The sequence below is a fragment of the Cucurbita pepo genome, chromosome LG16 (genome assembly GCF_002806865.2).
Source record: "Cucurbita pepo subsp. pepo cultivar mu-cu-16 chromosome LG16, ASM280686v2, whole genome shotgun sequence".
Classification (NCBI taxonomy): Eukaryota; Viridiplantae; Streptophyta; class Magnoliopsida; order Cucurbitales; family Cucurbitaceae; genus Cucurbita; species Cucurbita pepo.
The window spans coordinates 3,639,473-3,659,363 of record NC_036653.1 but is presented as its reverse complement, the minus strand read 5'-3'; the positions used below and the strand labels follow the sequence as shown (position 1 = coordinate 3,659,363).

At 36.2% G+C, this 19,891-nt stretch overlaps 3 protein-coding genes and 1 pseudogene across 3 annotated transcripts; 3 read left to right on the top strand and 1 right to left on the bottom strand.

Annotated features, from left to right (window-relative positions):
- The first annotated feature begins 2,062 nt into the window (after positions 1 to 2,062).
- LOC111777770 lies at positions 2,063 to 3,061 on the top strand (annotated as a pseudogene).
- Positions 3,062 to 4,751: 1,690 nt separating this feature from the next.
- Positions 4,752 to 6,287, top strand: LOC111777609 (benzyl alcohol O-benzoyltransferase-like). The gene is made up of 2 exons (XM_023657280.1): positions 4,752 to 5,198; positions 5,355 to 6,287. Exons 1-2 carry the CDS (start codon positions 4,752 to 4,754, stop codon positions 6,264 to 6,266), a joined length of 1,359 nt encoding a protein of 452 aa, XP_023513048.1. The 3' UTR covers positions 6,267 to 6,287.
- Positions 6,288 to 9,203: 2,916 nt separating this feature from the next.
- LOC111777611 (benzyl alcohol O-benzoyltransferase-like) lies at positions 9,204 to 10,628 on the bottom strand. The gene is made up of 2 exons (XM_023657281.1): positions 10,182 to 10,628; positions 9,204 to 10,097 (listed from the first exon to the last, which is right to left on the bottom strand). The coding sequence occupies exons 1-2, from the start codon at positions 10,623 to 10,625 to the stop codon at positions 9,204 to 9,206; spliced, it is 1,338 nt and encodes a 445-aa protein (XP_023513049.1). The 5' UTR covers positions 10,626 to 10,628.
- Positions 10,629 to 18,088: 7,460 nt separating this feature from the next.
- Positions 18,089 to 19,886, top strand: LOC111777769 (benzyl alcohol O-benzoyltransferase-like; the record flags this gene model as incomplete). The annotated part of the gene is made up of 4 exons (XM_023657484.1): positions 18,089 to 18,465; positions 18,613 to 18,667; positions 18,787 to 19,323; positions 19,458 to 19,886. Coding segments are annotated over exons 1-4 (1,398 nt in total), but the record flags the coding sequence as incomplete, so codon positions are not given.
- Between the last annotated feature and the right edge of the window lie 5 nt (positions 19,887 to 19,891).

Genomic DNA, 19,891 nt, shown 5'->3' with positions numbered 1-19,891 from the left:
TACTGAATTTTCCTACACACGGTCCACACATGCGAGTATGGACCCACCAATTGGTTTGCACATCTCTTGGACCCATTTCTGGTCGGGCGAGCGTTCTCTAGTAGCTATTAATAAACATAATGATCATTCTCCTACCTCGTAGCGTTTGTGTCCGTACTGTCGTGAAGGAGAAGTGGTATCACCCAATGCATGAGGTTTCAACATTTTTCCATTTTCATTATCATTTAACACAACCACACTAGCATATTCTTTCATATCATATCATTTTGTCATATCATTTCTCATATCGTTTATCATATCATTTATCATATCTTTCATGCATATGCAAGAGTTGTATTCCATATTAGTTCGTCGTTTTGCATGTCAATCATATCATATCATTCATGTTACACATAACATATCATAACGTTTTCATGTATCCAGACGTAACATTAACATCATGCACATATCATATCATATATCATAACAGTCACATAGCATATCCTGAGTGTACCTTCAACATATCATGTCTTAACATATCATATCACAAGCATATCAATTCGTTAAATATATAGTACCATAACATTATCATATCATTCTCATATCATATCATAACATAACATATATATAAATGTATATATATACACACGTCATTCTTATGATTATATTGTTCCATGTGCATCTTAAACTTGTCATAGTCTTATCATTCTTATATGTATCATAATCGTATCGTTTCATGAACATATCTTTGTCATATCGTCTCCCAAACGTATCCTAGCCATATCGTTTCATGAACGTATTCTACTCATATCGTTTCATGAACGTATCCTAGCCATATTGTTGCATGAACGTATTCTAACCACATCATTTTATCAACCTATCATAATCATATTGTTTTCTATACATAACCTAACCATATCATTTCATGAACATATCTTAGTCATATCGTTACATTACGCTTATCACGTCCTTCTCGTATCCTATCTCAAAAGATATCATCAAACACATTATACCATAAGAGTTATCATATCATAACATATACATATCATATCATAGTCACATCGTTTGATAAACAATTCACACATATCAAATATATGACACGTGCAGAACCACGGGGAACATGTCAATACACAACATCAAATTCTAACCATGTCGATAGTAAGGCCACTTACTTGGTTGGCCTTAGTTGACGTTCCCCCTACACTTGAGTACGTTTCGATTTCGTTTCCTCGAAGTTGCTCCTCGTATAGTCAGGAATTGTTTTCTATTCGAATGTCCATCTTATTTACAATAAAACTCACATTTCTACCCTATTAATAATTATGTAACAACCCTAAATTTTCTACTTAACCTAAGGTCGCTACTGTATACATATTATGAACACTTAATGCGGAAATATTTCATTTAAAACATTATAATAAAATGTGATTTTGGTCTTGCATGTCTCATCTAAAACCGTTAAAAAAACTAATATAAATTAAAATAAGAAGAAAAATAACATAAGGTAAAATGTCATGTGCTAACCTATATGCTACTAAATTGAAATGTAATTAACCTATACTAACGTATAGTCTACTAATTCAGAATACGAAACTACCTTAAGCATGTGCCACTGTCTCCTAGTTGCGATGTCATCATCACGGGAGCCTTGCCTTTACCTGAAAAATAGAGTAGCACATGGCTTGAGTATTATAAGAAATACTCAGTAAGCGACCCCCCTATCCGGGTTAAATGCAAGTACATACAATTTCATGAATGAGATCTATCATAACAGTCTATTTTCCTACGGTGGCTATTCTAAACAGGTAATTTGGATGTGTACTTAATTTTCCTACACAATGTCCACACGTGTGAGCATGGACCCCCCTAGTTGGCTTGCACAGCTTCTAGGCCCTTTTATGTCATGGGGTTAAGGAATGAAGGAAGTAAGTAATGTGATACCGTTTATGTCAACCAAATAAGTGGCTCTATTATTGGCTTTTCGGTCTTAGATTCACTTTTTAGCTTCATCCAACTCCTTTTAAATATATTTTTCATCCTCACACTCACTTATTCACTATATTTTCACATACCTCTCTATTTCATGCCAACCATTGACTTTACCTTCTTCAAAGTACGAAAATGTGAACAAGAAGTGATTGTTCGAGCAAATCCTACACCCCATGAATTTAAGCAACTCTCAGATATGGATGATCACCAAAGCTTAAGATTTCAAATTCCATTACTAAATTTCTACCAACATAATCCAAATTTAGAAGGGAGAGACCAAGTAAAGATAATAAAAGAAGCAATTGCAAGGACGTTGGTAAGCAATTGCAAGGACGTTGGTGTTTTATTATCCTTTTGCAAGAAAACTGAGAGAAGGGCCTGGTAGGAAGCTATTTGTAGAATGTACCGGCGAAGGAATCTCGTTCATTGAAGAAGATGCTGATGTAACCTTGAAAAAAATTGGCAACGCTCTTCAAGTTTCATCTTCACTTTCATGGTTTCAAGATGTTATAAACAACGTTCCAAATTCTGATGGTATCGTTAATTCTCCATTATTGTTCATTCACTAATATATAACATATTTATTTTAGATTTGAATATAATATTTATTTTATAGTTTTTTCATTATTGTGAAGAAAAAAAAAGTGAATTTGAGAATTTAAAAAATTAGGAGGGTTTTCTGGCCATTTATTTCTTTAAGGTCTCAAGTTCAAATCTACCCATGAGTTTTTGTCTCTTTGTTGGTCATGGGGTGACACGACTCAAATGTGGTGGTTTCATTTTTGCTATTCGTTTTAATCATACAATGGCCGATGGGTTCGGCCTCATCCAATTCATGAAGGCTATAGCGGAGATAGCTCGTGGAGCTTTTGCAACATCCATTTTTTCAGTATGGCAAAGGACTCTATTAACCTCAAGGGACCCTCCTAGAATCACTTGTCACCACCATGAATATGACCAAATTGCTATAGCGAAAGCGGAAGCAAGATCAATTGTACTCACAAACCCACGAGCAGAAATTAAACAAAAAGACAAAGATTTATGTGATTCAGAGAGAAGAAATTCTCCTACATCCACGTGTGGTAGCCAGTAACTATAACCAAAATGTTTAGAAGTGTACCTCTCACACTCTCACACTCTCACCCTACAAAATTTCTCAACAAAAGTTCCTTTCAATTGCAGTCAAATACAAAATGACAATAACTCCACTTCTCCATATGACTCCACACCACTACCACAAAAGTTCCTTCTTATTGCTTCTATTCAAAGCGAGTCATTTTTATAAGAATATATATTTTTCTCCAAGTTTGAACACAAATATTAGACTATGTAATTACAAAATATATATATAAAATATTATATTTGAAGATTTGGTTGTGAGGAATTCAAATCTCGTAAAGGAGTAAAGGAATCGAGTTGATACATGTTATTAATTCATTCAAAGATTACATAAAATATAGTTTAAATTTAGCACTCACTGAAATATAGAAAAAAACTTTACACAGGTCATATAAGTGTCATAATGACAAACTATTCCAATGTTTAGAGTTAACTTGGTTTTGGTTAAGATACATTCTTGAAGTTCCATTGTCCGAATCTGATAATCAAGCAGCATAACATGCAGTAACCAATCCAATTTTTCATGAACATACGAAACACATTCAAATAGATTGCAAAATAGTTCGAAAAAAGTTACAAGTTGAAAACATCAAACCGTGTTATGGTTTGTCATAGCTCGATAATAATCTGGACGCATTGGTTTGCTTTTTATACTTCCAAGAAATAATTGAATTTTTGAAGAAAATGCAGAACCAGAAATAAACCGTATAGAAGTTCGAAAACCACCCCAGTCAGAATCTCAATATGCTTGTAATCTTAAGTTGTTTTCATACGGCAGCAGAAGTCATTGACCAAGAGTACCTTTTATGTATCTCAGAACCCGAAGAGTTGCCTCCCAATGTGGTTTTCTTGGTTCATGCATAAATTGACTAAGCATACGATCTTCATTAATGAGAAACAGAAGTCGGATCAAATGTGTCATTTTTATTAATGTCACAATGTTTAAATAGGATACAAGCTACCAACTAATACCTAACAATAAACAAAAATATACTACTAACCAATACTAACCAATCCCTAGCTAGACTTTTAAGCTTCTTTTGAGGGTTAATTAATGGAGAGAGCACAATTAAAAGCCATAAGGGTTCATTTATGTGAAATAAATCCTCTAATTTTTTCAATAATAAAGACATGAAGGAAGGGACCAATTTTTATAATTACCAAGATATGGAGGTTTAATTATTGCAAATTAAAAGTTTTGTTTTTAGATTATTGAAAAAAAAATTAGGTAAAGTAATCCTTTCTAAATATGATTATTTATTTATAGTGTCATTTTATTGCTTCTTTTTGTATTTCACTTGATTTATAATTTATATCAATATCGAACTTACGAAGATATAAAAATGTCGATAAAATTATTAGTCGATCGACGAAAATTTAATATTGTTCTTAAATTTTTACATAATTGCAAACCATTTTTCATACTAATAACTATTTTATCTACTCATCTTTATTGAATTTACACTATTTAATTCAAAGAATCCAAAAATATTTTAAAATTACATCACTCAAATGCATATTTATTATTAAACCCAAAGAATTATAAAATATAAAACACAACTGATGTTATTACAATGTGTCTCTTTTTAAATACCGCACCTTTCGTCTTCACACTTGCACATTGTTACTTCCAATATCAATTCTTATCACTTTACTCAGCAATCATGTCGACCATTGACTTTACCTTCAAAGTACGAAGATGCGAACCGGAATTGATTGCTCCAGCAAACCGTACCCTTTATGAGTTTAAACAACTCTCTGATATGGATGATCAAGAAAGCTTCAGATTTCATATTCCAATTCTGAACTTCTATGAACATAATCCAAGTTTAGAGGGGAGAGACCCCGTGAAGGTTATAAAGGAAGCAATTTCAAAGACGTTGGTGTTTTATTATCCTCTTGCAGGAAGATTGAGAGAAGGGCCGGGAAGAAAGCTGTTTGTAGAATGTACAGGAGAAGGAATCTTGTTCATAGAAGCAGAAGCAGATGTAACCTTGGAACAATTTGGTGATGCTCTTCACTTTTCGTCTTCTTTTTCATGGTTCGAAGATGTTATATACAACGTTCTAAACTCTGACGGGATTGTTAATTCTCCATTATTGCTCATTCAGGTATATATATAGTATATTTTTTTTTTTCATGGTTGTCACTAAAAGGTGTGATTAAAGTTGAGATTCAAATCTATACATCTTTTACCTCCACTCAAAAAAAATAAAAAATTGAAGTAACAAATGATTTCACTTTTTGTTCGTTTATTGATCATGCAGGTGACACGACTTAAGTGTGGTGGTTTCATTTTTGCTATTCGTTTCAATCATACAATGGTCGATGGTTTTGGCCTTGTCCAATTCATGAAGGCTATAGCGGAGATAGCTCGTGGAGCTTTCGCTCCATCTATTTTTCCAGTATGGCAAAGAGCTCTCTTAAATGCAAGAGACCCTCCAAGAGTCACTTGTCGTCATCATGAATACGACCAAGTTGTTGTCACCGAGGACACCCTCATCCCAATCGACAACATGGCCCACCGCTTCATTTTCTTTAGTCCCCTCCAAATCTCCGCCCTTCGTCATACTTTACCCATCCACCTTCACCACTGTTCCTCGTTTGAGCTCATCGCAGCCTATGTTTGGCGCCTTCGTACCATTGCCCTTCAACTTAGCCCAGAGGAGAAAGTGCGCTTTCTTTGCCCCATGAACCTACGTTCTAGGATCAACTCTTTACCGATAGGATATTATGGTAATGCATGTGTTTTCCCTGCAGAACTCACCACAGCTGCAAAGCTTTGTGGGAACCCACTAGGTTATGCTATAGAGTTGATTAGGAAGGCTAAGGCTAAGATGACGAAGGAGTACGTGAAGTCTGTTGTGGATTTTATGGTAATTAAAGGACGACCCCATTACACAGAACCTGGGTCATTCATTATATCAGACCTAATGAGAATTGGGTTTGAAGAGGTAGATTTTGGATGGGGAAAGCCTATTTTTGGAGGACTTACAACAGGAGGGCTTGGAACAACCCCTGCAATGATAAGCTTTTGTATACCTTTCATGAATAAAAATGGAGAAAAGGGAATTATGGTACCTCTATGCTTGCCTACTCAAGCCATGGAAAGATTTATGGCGGAATTTCATGCCTTGTCGAGTGTGGAACAATTGGTTGATGAAGTTGATAGCCATTAGCAAAGGATCATTGCATTTGCTTTGTAATAATAATAAAATGCTAAGTAGTGATACGCATGGTCCGAAAAATATCTATTTTGGGCTAAATTATGATTAAAGTTGGAGTTTATTTTAAAATTTTCTCCTTAGTTATAATATGCTTGCTTCTTCCATGAAAAAAAATTATGTTTTTTTTTTTTATATATATAATGTAAAGGCTAATGGTTGTCACAAAATAAAACAATTTTACTTCTCTGAATATATTCCATTCTTGATTCTGAAATTTTTATGAAAAATTTCAAGATTAATGATGCAACAAATGTAATGAAGAACCTTTTTACCTACTTTTCAATGATATCTCTTTTAGCTGGTATGAATTTATGTTGTAGAAAAATTTATTAAGAAAATATATAAAAAAAAAATGGGTGAAAATCAATAAAGGAGCAAATGAGTCATTTTGTTCCTCAGCCCATCAGCCCATTATGAGGTCTTAGTGACATTGATAGAATACCTGCAAAAGAAAGGAAAAGTGAGAGAGAAAGGTGAGAGAAGTGGAAGAGAGAAGAAAGAAGGAGCCCCTAGAGTTCATTTCAGCCAAGACAGTGACGCAAGGAGTCTTTCTTGGAAGGGAGAGGAGGGGATCTGACCCACTACCCATCGGTCCAATTGACCCGCGGTCCAACCCGAGTGAATCAAATCGAGACCCGACTCGCCACCCAAATCGGCCCAGCGACCCACGACTGTAGGACATGACTCGCGCTTGATTCCTCAAAGTAGTATCTTTTCGGGCGCATGTAGGTGTGTGGCCGGGCGTGTAAGCCCCTTTTTTGCCCGTTCAACTTCTGTTTGCTCAATTTTCAAAGTGATTCAAATTCTAACAATATTTTTTATGTGATTTAGTACCTAATTGAAGAAAATCACACTTTTTGGACACCCTATTGTGTAGAAACGTTAAGCGAAAGGGCACGCATCAATCATCTAAGTCACCACACGGAATTTAGGAAGAAATGCTTGAAAAACTGGTTGCATGCATGCTAGTATATTTGCTTAGGTGGTAGCTTGTCCATGAAGTAATATGATTATGGATGCATAAGGTAAAGTATTATGAAAGTGCAATCATGTTTTATGCTTCCGCTATATATATGCATGTGTTTAATTCATGCTAAAAGAAGGATGAGAATTTTTTTGTAAATCTGCCCTCTTGAGTATGTATATTTATTTTGCAGGAATTATGTATCATGATTCTAGATAATTCAGGTGTGCACACCCATTTAATCCTACTTGATCAGTATCATGTGAGGACTAGGGACTTGTGGTTAGGTTGATTAGTTACCTAATTTAGACCTAACATTTCCCCTAGGAGCCTAACAGACCATCATGGCTTACGAATCACCTTATGAGTGTTATTATGTTGCTAGATGTGTGAATGGTGTCAATAACTTCATGGGGGAACAGGGGTTTTCGATCAAACCCGACTAAACCTAACTGTTTCGCATGGAGAACGAGAGAACCACGCCGTATAGCCCTTAATCACGATTACAGGACGTCACGTCCATGTGTTGCACCGATCCTCTGACCTTTTCAATCTTTCATGGAGAGTAATCTTGGGTACGTTTTGGAATAGCTACTGGGTTGACTACATGTAATGGCTCATGATACAAGAAACAAAGATAAGTCTCTCGTTAGCACAAAAAAAGAGTATATTATCTTAGCCATGAACCAAGAGCCCCTAAACCTCACACGGTACAAGATGTTCACGACTTACACTACATCGCTTGGAACATAAGAAGCTTTGAGCATACAAATTCAGACAATGTCGCTTAGAACGCATGAATTCTTGGGCATACGTATACAAACCCTATCGTAGGGTACACATGAAGTCTTGGATATGGAATCTGACTACGTCGCTTGGAACGCATGAAGTCTTGAACGTAGGTTACGACTGTGTCACTTGTAACGTATGAAGCCTTGGACACAGGTTCTCAGATTCATGACTGTACCATAAATCTTAGGGGGAGTGTCTTGGAGAACAAAACAAGAACATAGAAAGTAACAAAAAAAACAAGACAACAATCCAGAACTAGAACATGGATTAAGATTCAAGTTTTGAAGACAAGCACTTAGAACCACAACCAAGGCCCTTAGATCAGAACCAAAGCTCAGACCTCAAAATCCAAGGACTAAGGTCTTCGAGTTAGATTATGATAAGCACTCACCATTCAAGTACAGAACCCAAGGGCCTAAGTACTTGCAAACTAGAACCAGAACAAAGATAAAGAGTGTGATACTCCAGCATACCAAAGACACGATTAAGAGCCTGCAAGTAGGCTATTTACCGAGTATTTGTACTCATTCAAAGTTTTCCATATTTTTTAGGTAAATAAGGAGCTGGTCAAGGTTGGGAGCGGACTCTGGAGTAGGTGTCATAGACAAGCCTCACTCGTCGTCTTCAACCCCTTTTGTTTTTTAAATATTCTTTGTATTAACTACTTATAATATGAACTCTATTTTGATGTAATATAAATATATTGTATATTATATTTTAAGTTTTTTTTTTTTTTTTTAATTCGCTCAAAATTTATCCATCTTTTTACACTATTGAGTCAGCCTCGAAGTCGTGTTCGTGAAACAAAAACTCGATAACTCTCTAATCTCTTAATCTTTTTTCGTACTCTATTAATTGTGTATGACTAAGATATGATTCCTCTGTGTCAACAAGTGGCTATGGAGAATTATATTTTACAGGGGAGACAGTAGAATTTTATGGAGTTAAAGCATGTTGATAGTGTGATTTCGATTTATTAAAGAGTTGTTATTAGTAATTTACCTATTTGTTTAGTTGGTCACTCTACATACATACATAATTGTTTCTCTTATTTGAAAGAAGAAAGAAGAGATAGCAAGAGAATCTCTTTATTTTATTATAGAGCCGATGCAAGGAATGGTAGCTTTTCAAGTTCAAGGAGTTCTTATGTTCATCAAGGCGTCGAGTTCTGCCACGAACCTTTCCATGGCTGGAGCAGGCAAGCACAGAGGCACCACAATTCCCTTCTCCCCATTTCTATTCTTAAAAGGTATACAAAAGCTTATCAAACCAGGGACTAATCCAACTCCTCCACTCACAGGTCCGCCATATATGGCCTTCCCCCATCCATAGTCCACCTCCTCAAACCCCGCTTCTGTCAAGTCTGCCACTAGCAATGACCGAACCACACTAAAATGGGGTCGTCCTTTGATCACCATCAGATCCACCATAGACTTCATGTACTCCTCTGTCACCTTTGCCTTAGCTTTCTCAACTAATTCCATAGCATAACTCAGTCGATTTTGGGACAGCTTACCTGCGGTAGTGAAAGCTGCGGGTAAAGCAACTGCGTTGCCATAATACCCTAATGGAAAAATATTAAACTTGGTGCGTAAATTCACGAGGCAAAGAAGACACACTTCCTCATCTTGACTAAGCTGAAGGGCTATGGTACGAAGGCGCCAAATAAATATTGTAAGAATCTCAGATGAGGAGCAATTGTGAAAGTGAGTGGGTAAAGTTTCGCGAATGATAGATATCTCAGTTGGGCCAAAAAAGAATGAACGTTGAGTCATGTTCTCGAAGGGAATCATGGCCCCTTGAATGTCATGATCAACTTGATCATATTCGAGATGAAGGCAAGTGACTCTTGGTGGGTCCCTTGCACTTAAGAGAGCTCTTTGCCATACTGGAAGAATAGATGGAGCAAGAGCCCCACGAGCCATTTCAGCTATGGCTCTTATGAATTGGACCATGCCAAAACAATCCGTCATAGCATGATTAAAACGAACAGCAAAGATAAAACCACCACACTTGAGTCGTGTCACCTACATAGACAATTCAAATAACTAAATTAGTTGGTGTTTTTAAATTAATTTTTTTGCCACTAAATAACAGAGAATCAAGCGTACCTGAATGAGCAGTAATGGAGAATCAAGAATCCCATCAGAATTTGGAACGTTGTAAAGAAGCTCATCAATGCATGGAAATGGGGGTTGAAGAGAATTCTCAAGTTGTTCTAGAGTCACGTCTGCATTTGCTTCAATGAACAAGATTCCTTCACCTGTGCATTCGACAAACAACTTCCTACCAAGCCCTTCTCTAATTCTGCCTGCAAAAGGGTAGTAGAACACCAACGTCTTTGCAACGGCCCCTTTTATCACTTTCACAGGGTCTCTCCCTTCCATGCTTGGATTATTTCGATAGAATTGTATCATTGAAAACTGACATCTAAAGCCTTCTTGGTCATCAATATCAGAAAGTTGTTTCCACTCTTGGGGCGTAGGTTTTATTGGAACAACTAATTCTGGTTGGCTTCTTTCTACCTTGAACACGAGAGCATTGGCGGACGACATTATCGGTAGAAAGAAATTTTCAAATCAATGCATTAGTTGTACAAGTATGGATCAACTATCTTCTCATGTCCTTCTTTCCCTATAGCTCTCTTCAATTTATACCAACCATGATGGAATAAAGCTTAGGCAACACTTAAATGAATTGAAGGTTTCGTACATAGAAATAGGAGGCGTAGGGGTAGCTTTTTGTTTTTGTTTGGTTTGTTTGCTTGTTTTTTTCTCTCTCTTTACATAGCATCTTGGTGTCCTATTTGATGCCCTACAAAGTGATGAGTCACATGAGTTGAAGCTTGGACGTTATTCAATCATAACTTTACTTGTTTTAGGTATAACTTTACCATTTCTACACAAGGCATGTAAGGGGTAGAAATCTTATTGATTGGAGTCTTATTGTATTGAATTAAGTTCAAATTAACATATACACTTTTCAAAATAAAGTTATTCAAGCCACCCTTGAGAAATATAGTTGTGGTCATGATTCAACCTTTTTGTAATATTCACAAAAAAAAAAAAGAAAAAAGAAAAAAAAGTTGTCCTAGTTATAATGATATGATATATTATAATGACACGAGATGTATGACGATGTAAAACATTATAATGATATATATGTATGAGATGGCATATTGCACCATGACATGAATATAGTTGGCAATGAAATGTATGACATGCTACAACTCCTAAGGAATATTATGAATGATATAATGTATGAAAGCTTATGCATGCATGTTACCTATGGTAATATGTGAGGAATGAATGGAGTTGTGCTACATGAATTGTTTAAGATGAAAAGTATAGGGACCTCATGCATATTGTATGTTCACATGCATCGAGATACTTCCCTTTTATGATGAGTACGGACGTGTACACTATAATGATGGGACTAAATGTCACCTAAGAGACTATGGTTTTTAATGATAGGTCCCTGTTCATGTTGTACCCAATAGTGGTGTCACTTATGGATTATTTCTTAAAATACTCCATTCACGTACTACTTTTATATTTTAGGTAAAGGTAAGACACCCCTATACAGTTGACGGCAGCGTCGCATCAAAGACCATAGGACTTGCATATGATAGTTGCATTTATTTTTGTAGATCTTAGGGTACTATAGGGTATTGTTCTTTTAATATTTTCTTGGTTTTATTTTAGTATAAGTTTATGGCTTCATAAAAATGAATGTTTTCGCATAAAAAGTTATGTCATACATAGGGTAACGACTCTAAGTCAATATTACAGATATTACTAAAAAAAAATAAAAAAAAATTATACCTTTATTATATCTTTAATTACAAAAATTAATGGGATTTATCTTCCATTAATCCAAGCCTAAAAGTTTAATTGCTCGTCCCCTATGAAATAATCTAAGAAAACTATGGAGCTTTCCATCTTTGCCTCCTATTTCAATCTCTATCTCTACCAATTCTCCATTAACTTTTGTGGTGATCGAGACAGAGATTTCATATCCGGAATTTGAGCCGATTGAGTTTCCTTTGGGAAATTTTTGTCCATCTTCTTATATATTTTTTAAAATATATATTAATTTCAAAAAAAAAATAATAGATAGTTTTTATTTGTCAATATAATTTTTATTAAAATAATGTGAAGTATTAACATAATTTCAACAAAGTATTCCACACATATTTGATGTTTTTATTTATTTACTAATTAAGCAAAATGTAGTTTTGAATCTTAGTTTTGATATATATATATATATATATATATATATATATATTAGCTTATAAAAAATTGAGTTAAGGTTCACTTGGAAAGAGTGGAAGAAGGCTTAATCAATGGAGAGAGTGTAATTAAAAAAAATGAATGAATGGGAGTTAAATATATTAAATGTTTTCAAATTATTTAATGGAATGGAATCAATTTTTACCATTATATGTAGTAATTCTAAGATTTAATATTTCCATTTATAACAAATTACCACAATAAATTTATATATGTTGGCAACCATCTTTAATTTATGAAGTTTGCTATGATAGAAATAACTTTGGTGCAATTTAAAGAAACAAAAACATTTTCGATATCCACTAATTGGATTCAGTTGCCCATGAAATTTTAACGGAAGGCTTAATATGTCATGATCAGATTATACTAAGGTGCTTAATTTTTTTTTTTTTAATAAGATTAATATATTTAAAAATAAAATTAATCAAATATCTTTGAAATTTAAAATTACGAAATTGTCACGGTTGACCAAATCAGATATCCACAATACATAATCCTTTTATTGTAAAGTCAGAACAAAACAGAGAGAGAGAGAAAAGAAATAAATAGCAGTAGAAAAGCCTTTTTGATAAAATCAGTGTTCTTTGTCTCCTTGTCTCTCCTCTCTTGACATCTCCTTCACAAGTACTCGAGTAGTTTTTTCACAAAGCGGTATCGGAGCGTTCTATCATTAGTGTATGTGAGATTTACTTCACAAATTAGTGAGTCTTATTTTAACAGGATACCCTTTCCATAGCTGTGGATTTCGGTATAGAACTTGAGTCAGGTACATGACCTATTTCTAAAGCCCCTTACTGCATGGCGCAAGCGGAACTAAAATAACTCAAGGTGCAATAACAAGATCTACTAGACAAAGGCTTCATCCACCCTAATTTATGTCCTTGGGCTGTGTCTGTTCTATTTGTTAAGAAGAAGGATAACTCGATACGTCTGTGCATCGACTATAAAGAGTTAAACAAGAGGACGGTGAAGAATAAATATCCACTCCTTCATATCAAATATTTGTTTGATCAACTCAAAGAAGTGACAGTGTTCTCAGAGATAAATCTTGGATCATGTTATCACCATATTAAGATTAAAGAAGGGGGATGTGTGGAAGACAACATTTAGAACAAGGTACAGCCACTCCAAGTTTGTGGTAATGTCGTTTTGTCTCACTAATGCCTCGACAATATTCATGGAGTAAATGAACCGAGTATTCAAGTAGTGTCTTGACATGTTTGTCATCATGTTTATAGACAACATTCTAGTGTACTTGAAGACAGATTAAGAACATCAACGACACCTCTCAAATGTCCTAACGTTCTTGAGAGAGAACAAGTTGTACATCAACTTCTTCAAATGCGAATTTTGGCTACGACAAGTCTCGTTTTTAGAACGTGGTGTCAAAGGATGGAGCCACTACGAGTTTGTGGTAATGTCATTTTGTCACACTAATGCCTCGACAATATTCATGGAGTAAATGAACCGAATATTCAAGTAGTGTCTTTAACACGTTTGTCATCGTGTTTATAGACAACATTCTAGTGTACTCGAAGACAAATTAAGAACATCAACGACACCTCTGAAAGGTCCTAACGTTCTTGAGAGAGAACAAGTTGTACGTTAAATTCTCAAATGCGAATTTTGGCTACGACAAGTCTAGTTTTTAGGAAACGTGATGTTGAAGGATGGAATTTTATTAGACCCCACCAAGATTAAAGCGGTCACTAAGTGAGATCGCCCGCCCATAATTATTAAGGTGCACAATTTTCTAGGGATAGCAGGATACTACCGGTGGTTTGTGCAAGACTTTGCTAGAATAACCTCACCGCTCACATAGTTGACGAAGAAAGGTGTTCCATTTGTATGGAACGATGCATTTGAGGCAAGTTTTCAAGACCTAAAATAGAGATTAGTGTCAGCCCCAGTGCTTACAATGTCAGAGAGCTCAAAGAGATATGTGATATATAGTGACGCCTCTAAGAAGGGACTAGGATGCATTTTGATGCAAAAGGGTAAGGTTGTCGCGTATGCGTCTCGTCAGTTGAAGAACTATGAGAAGAACTACCCTACGCACGACTTAAGAGTGAGCCACGATGGTGTTTGCACTTAAAATTTGGCAACACTACCTGTATGGAGAAAAAATTCAGATTTATACTGACCACAAAAGCTTAAAGTATTTCTTCACCAAGAAAGAATTAAACATGAGACAACAAAGATGGTTAGAGTTGATGAAGGATTATAACAGAGACATTTAGTACCAACCTAGAGAATCAAATATTGTCGCCGATGCTCTAAGCCGAAAAACAACACACTCATTGGCCCTCATCACCAAAGAGTCACAGGTGTAGACGGACTTCTATCGAGCCAAGATAGCATTAGTAATTGAAGGAGTTGTGTCTAGTGGACAGTTTCTCCAAATCATCAAATAGTGGATTGATATGTCATGAACGACTGTGTGTTTCAACAGTGGAGGAGCTAAGGAACGAGATACTAACCGAGGCTAATAACTCGCAATTCTCTAAGCATCTAGGCGTTAACCAAGATTTGAAACAACATTTCTAGTGGTGAAGTATGAAAAAAAGACATAGCTGAATTCGTGAGTAAGTGCGTAGTGTGTCAACATGTGAAATCCCCTAGACAGACAAGAGTGAGACTGTTGCAACCCCTCAATATACCAAAATGGAAGCAGAAAAATATTGTTATGGACTTCACCGTAGGCCTACCTAAAACACTGAAAGGATATACAGTAATCTGGGTAATCGTTGACATACTGACTAACAGCAGACTTCCTACCTAGTATGGCAACGTATATAGTAGATAATTGGGCTCCGCTATATGTGAAAAAAAAATTGTAAAGCTACATTGGGTTCCAGTGTCGATAGTTTCGATTCAAGACCCATGTTTTACATCAGCATTTTGGTGCAAACTCCAGAAAGTGTTGGGTACTCGACTCGACTTTAGTACTGCCTTCCACCCACAAACAGACGATCAGATTGAGCGTTTGAACCAAATTTTAGAAGATATGTTATGCGCTTGCGTATTGGATTCTACAAGGAGTTGAGACTCCAAACTGCATCGAATGGAGTTCACATAAAACAATAGGTTTTAAGCAACTATTGGAATGCACCGTTTGAAGCGTTATATGAAAAATGGAGTAGATCCCGATTGTGTTGGGATGAAGTGGGTGAACAAGAACTAATGGGACCGAAGTTAGTCTGTACCAATGAGCCCGTATAAAAGATCAGGGCAAGAAAGCTTACCGCTCAAAGCAGGCAGAAGAGCTACGCTGATGTAAAGCGTAGTAATTTGAAATTCGAAGTAGAGGATATGGTATTCTTGAGGGTGGTCCCAATGAAAGGTTTTTTGAGATTCGGGCGTAAGGACAAGTTAAGTCCTCGGTTAATCGGACCCTTCAAAATCGTAGAGTGAATTGGACCAGTGGCATATAAGCTGACCCTACCACCCTCCCTCTCAAGTGTATATGATGTGTTTCATGTGTCAATGCTCATAAAAGTATATAATGAACCCTACTCACATGATAGATTACGAGCCCTTCAAATTGACGAGAACCTGAGTTACTAGGAGAAACCTGTAAGGATTCTAGCTTATGAGGTGAAAGCATTATGCACCAGAGATATTGCATTCATCAAGGTATTGTGGCAAAACCACCAAACAGAGAAGCCACGTGGGAACGAGAAATATTGCATTCATCAAGGTATTGTGGCAAAACCACCAAACAGAGAAGCCACGTGGGAACGAGAAGATGAGATATGAGAAAAATATCAGTGAGGTAAGACCCCATGGTTGTGCGAGCTCGCCTGGTGGGTTCATGCTCGCATGTGTGGGCCATACGTAAAGAAGTACTGCACGTCTAACCTTCCCCGGACCGAAAACTATCTAAGGTCATGCTATGTAACGACCCAGATCCACCGCTAGCAGATATTGTCCTCTTTGGGCTTTCCCCAGATCCACCGATTGTCCTCTTTGGGCTTTCCCCAGATCCACCGCTAGCAGATATTGTCCTCTTTGGGCTTTCCCTTTCGGGTTTCCCCTCAAGGCTTTAAAACGCATCTGCTAGGGGAAGGTTTCCACACCCTTATAAAGGGTGATTTGTTCTCCTCCCCAACCAATGTGGGACATCACATGCTATGATATGTTAAAAGGATAGGTCTCATCATGTTCAACGTGTTTGTGTTTTCCGACCTCAATAGTGGGTTACTTATTGAATATTTCTTAAAATACTCAAGTCATGTGCTACTCTTACATTTTAGATAAAGATCCCAGTACAGATGATGGTCGCATCACGATGAATGTCATGGAATTAGTGTTACAGTAGTTGCATTTTGTTTATTTCTTAGTCTTAGGTTAGATTACGACAATATTCTGTTTTCCTAGTGTTGTTACAATTATTACGACATTTATTTCGTTTTATATATTTTTGTGTTGTTTTAAAGATTTTTCCTTCCAACGTTTAAGCCTATAGTAGTTTATGAACTATTTTAAATGAATGTTTCTGCTAGTCATATAGTAGTAACCTTATTTTTAATAGAAAAATCAGCTCATATCCCAAATTATTGGTCAATTAGTGTTTCTTACCATTCCACCTAAACTTTTAATGGTCAATTATTAAACTCTAGAAAATTAGGTACAAAATAATGTAAAAATGGGTAGCTTCCATTAATTTTGTTCTTAAATAATAACTTCAATTGAATAAGTTTTAATTGCATTCATTTTTGTTGATTAACCCTTGGAAGAAAACCCAATTACTTTCCAAAAATCCAAAGATAGCATTATTTTGAAGTGAAGGGCTTCATCAAAGTTATTGTTTTCTTGGAGGTCCAACAATGATGGAGGAGAGGAGCTTACACACCCCTAAACCACAATGTGCTATAATATGTGAGACTCTTGAGCTTCCTGTATTTGAACAATGTTAATTTCCTTGGGAGGATTAGTTAATGGAGAGATTACAACTAAAAAAACTAAAAAGTCAATGATGAAAAATAAATCTTAATAATTTCTCACTAATAAAGATTTGAAGGTACTAGTTTTTATAATTGCATAGGTGTGGAGACTTAGTTATTACAAATAAATTCTATTAGTAGAACCCTGTACGCCGAACTTTTTTGTTTGTCAACTCCTCCTTCTTATTGATTTTGTACGACCGTTCGGCGAAATCACATCTAGATTTGCCAAAACTAAATCGCCTCAAAATGTACCATAGGAGAATGAGACTAGTTGTCAAATTCTCCTTACCCTCAAAGTTACATGCTATTTAAGTCATTGTGTTTGCCTTTGGTTTATAGTTACACAACGTTTCTTTTCAAATTTTCTCGTTCTTACTTTCAAACTCACTTTTAAAAATCTCTCTATCCTCATTTTCTAAAACATTATTCTCAAATGGGGCCAGAGGCTTGAGTAAACGTTGCCTAGTTGTAGGTGACGCGAATACAAATTGATTTGACTCACTAGGTGTTAGGAGTGAGTGCTGCACAATTGCAAAGTTCCCTGCCAAGAAAAGTGCTATTGCTTGTGTCTGTTATCTATCAAAAGGTATTGGTTCTGGATCCTTCTCTCAGGTTCATCCATCCTCTCGACCTTTCTTATATGAATAAAAGTGTCGAGTGGTTTTTCAATCTTGATTCACTTTTTCGCTTCATCCAACTCCTTTTAAATACATCTTTCATCCTCACACTCACTCATTCACTATATTTTCACATACCTCTCTATTTCGTGTATCAATAATGCCAACCATTGACTTTACCTTCAAAGTACGAAAATGTGAACCAGAAGTGATTGTTCCAGCAAATCCTACACCCCATGAATTTAAGCAACTATCAGATATGGATGATCACCAAAGCTTAAGATTTCAAATTCCATTACTAAATTTCTATGAACATAATCCAAATTTAGAAGGGAGAGACTCAGTGAAGATAATAAAAGAAGCAATTGCAAGGACGTTGGTGTTTTATTATCCTTTTGCAGGAAGACTAAGAGAAGGGCCGGGTAGAAAGCTATTTGTAGAATGTACCGGTGAAGGAATCTTGTTCATTGAAGCAGATGCAGATGTAACCTTGGAACAATTTGGCGATGCTCTTCAATTTTCATCTTCACTTTCATGGTTTCAAGATGTTATATACTCACTTTTAAAAATCTCTCTATCCTCATTTTCTAAAACACTATTCTCAAATGGGGCCAGAGGCTTGAGTATACGTTGCCTGGCCGTAAGTGACGCGAATACAAATTGACTTGACTCACTGGGTCTTAGGAGTAAGTGCTGCACAATCGCAAAGTTCTCTGCCAAGAAAAGTGCTATTGCTCGTGTCTGTTATCTATCAAAAGGTATTGGTTTTGGATCCTTCTCTCAAGTTCATCCATCCTCTCGACCTTTCTTATAGAATAAAAGTGTCGAGTGGTTTTTCAATCTTGATTCACTTTTTAGCTTCATCCAACTCCTTTTAAATACATCTTTCATCCTCACACTCACTCATTCACTATATTTTCACATACCTCTCTATTTCGTGTATCAATAATGCCAACCATTGACTTTACCTTCAAAGTACGAAAATGTGAACCAGAAGTGATTGTTCCAGCAAATCCTACACCCCATGAATTTAAGCAACTATCAGATATGGATGATCACCAAAACTTAAGATTTCAAATTCCATTACTAAATTTCTATGAACATAATCCAAATTTAGAAGGGAGAGACTCAGTGAAGATAATAAAAGAAGCAATTGCAAGTACGTTGGTGTTTTATTATCCTTTTGCAGGAAGACTAAGAGAAGGGCCGGGTAGAAAGCTATTTGTAGAATGTACCGGTGAAGGAATCTTGTTCATTGAAGCAGATGCAGATGTAACCTTGGAACAATTTGGCGATGCTCTTCAATTTTCATCTTCACTTTCATGGTTTCAAGATGTTATATACAATGTTCCAAATTCTGATAGTATGGTTAATTCTCCATTATTACTCATTCAGGTATAATAGCATATTTGTTTAAACATTTATTTACAATACTTCTAGAGGTTTGAGATTCAAATCTACACTCCTCCTCAGTTATACTAAAAAAATAACAATTGATTTCAGTTTTTGTCTCTCTATTGGTCGTGTAGGTGACACGACTCAAGTGTGGTGGTTTCATTTTTGCTATTCGTCTTAATCATACAATGGCCGATGGTTTCGGCCTCGTCCAACTCATGAAGGCTATAGCAGAGATAGCTCGTGGAGCCTATGCTCCATCAATTTTTCCAGTATGGCAAAGAGCTCTCTTAACCGCAAGGGACCCTCCCAGAATAACTTGTCGCCACCCTGAATACGACCAAGTTCCTGTCACCAACGACACCGCCATTCCAATCGACAACATGGCCCACCGCTTCATATTTTTTAGTCCTCTCAAAATCTCAGCCCTTCGTCAAACCTTACCCGCGCACCTTCGCCATTGTTCATCCTTCGAGCTCATCGCAGCCTATGTTTGGCGCCTCCGAACCATAGTCCTCCAACTGAGCCCAGAGGAGAAAGTGTGCTTTGTTTTCCCTGTAAATCTACG

What these genes read in the sequence shown, in the direction of transcription:
- LOC111777609 (XM_023657280.1), top strand. Translation starts at nt 4,752, where the DNA reads ATGTCGACCATTGACTTTACCTTCAAAGTACGAAGATGCGAACCGGAA. An exon ending in CTCCATTATTGCTCATTCAG is followed by an intron (nt 5,199 to 5,354) that starts GTATATATATAG and finishes TTGATCATGCAG; the next exon opens with GTGACACGACTTAAGTGTGG.
- LOC111777611 (XM_023657281.1), bottom strand. Translation starts at nt 10,625, where the DNA reads ATGTCGTCCGCCAATGCTCTCGTGTTCAAGGTAGAAAGAAGCCAACCA. An exon ending in CTCCATTACTGCTCATTCAG is followed by an intron (nt 10,098 to 10,181) that starts GTACGCTTGATT and finishes TTGTCTATGTAG; the next exon opens with GTGACACGACTCAAGTGTGG.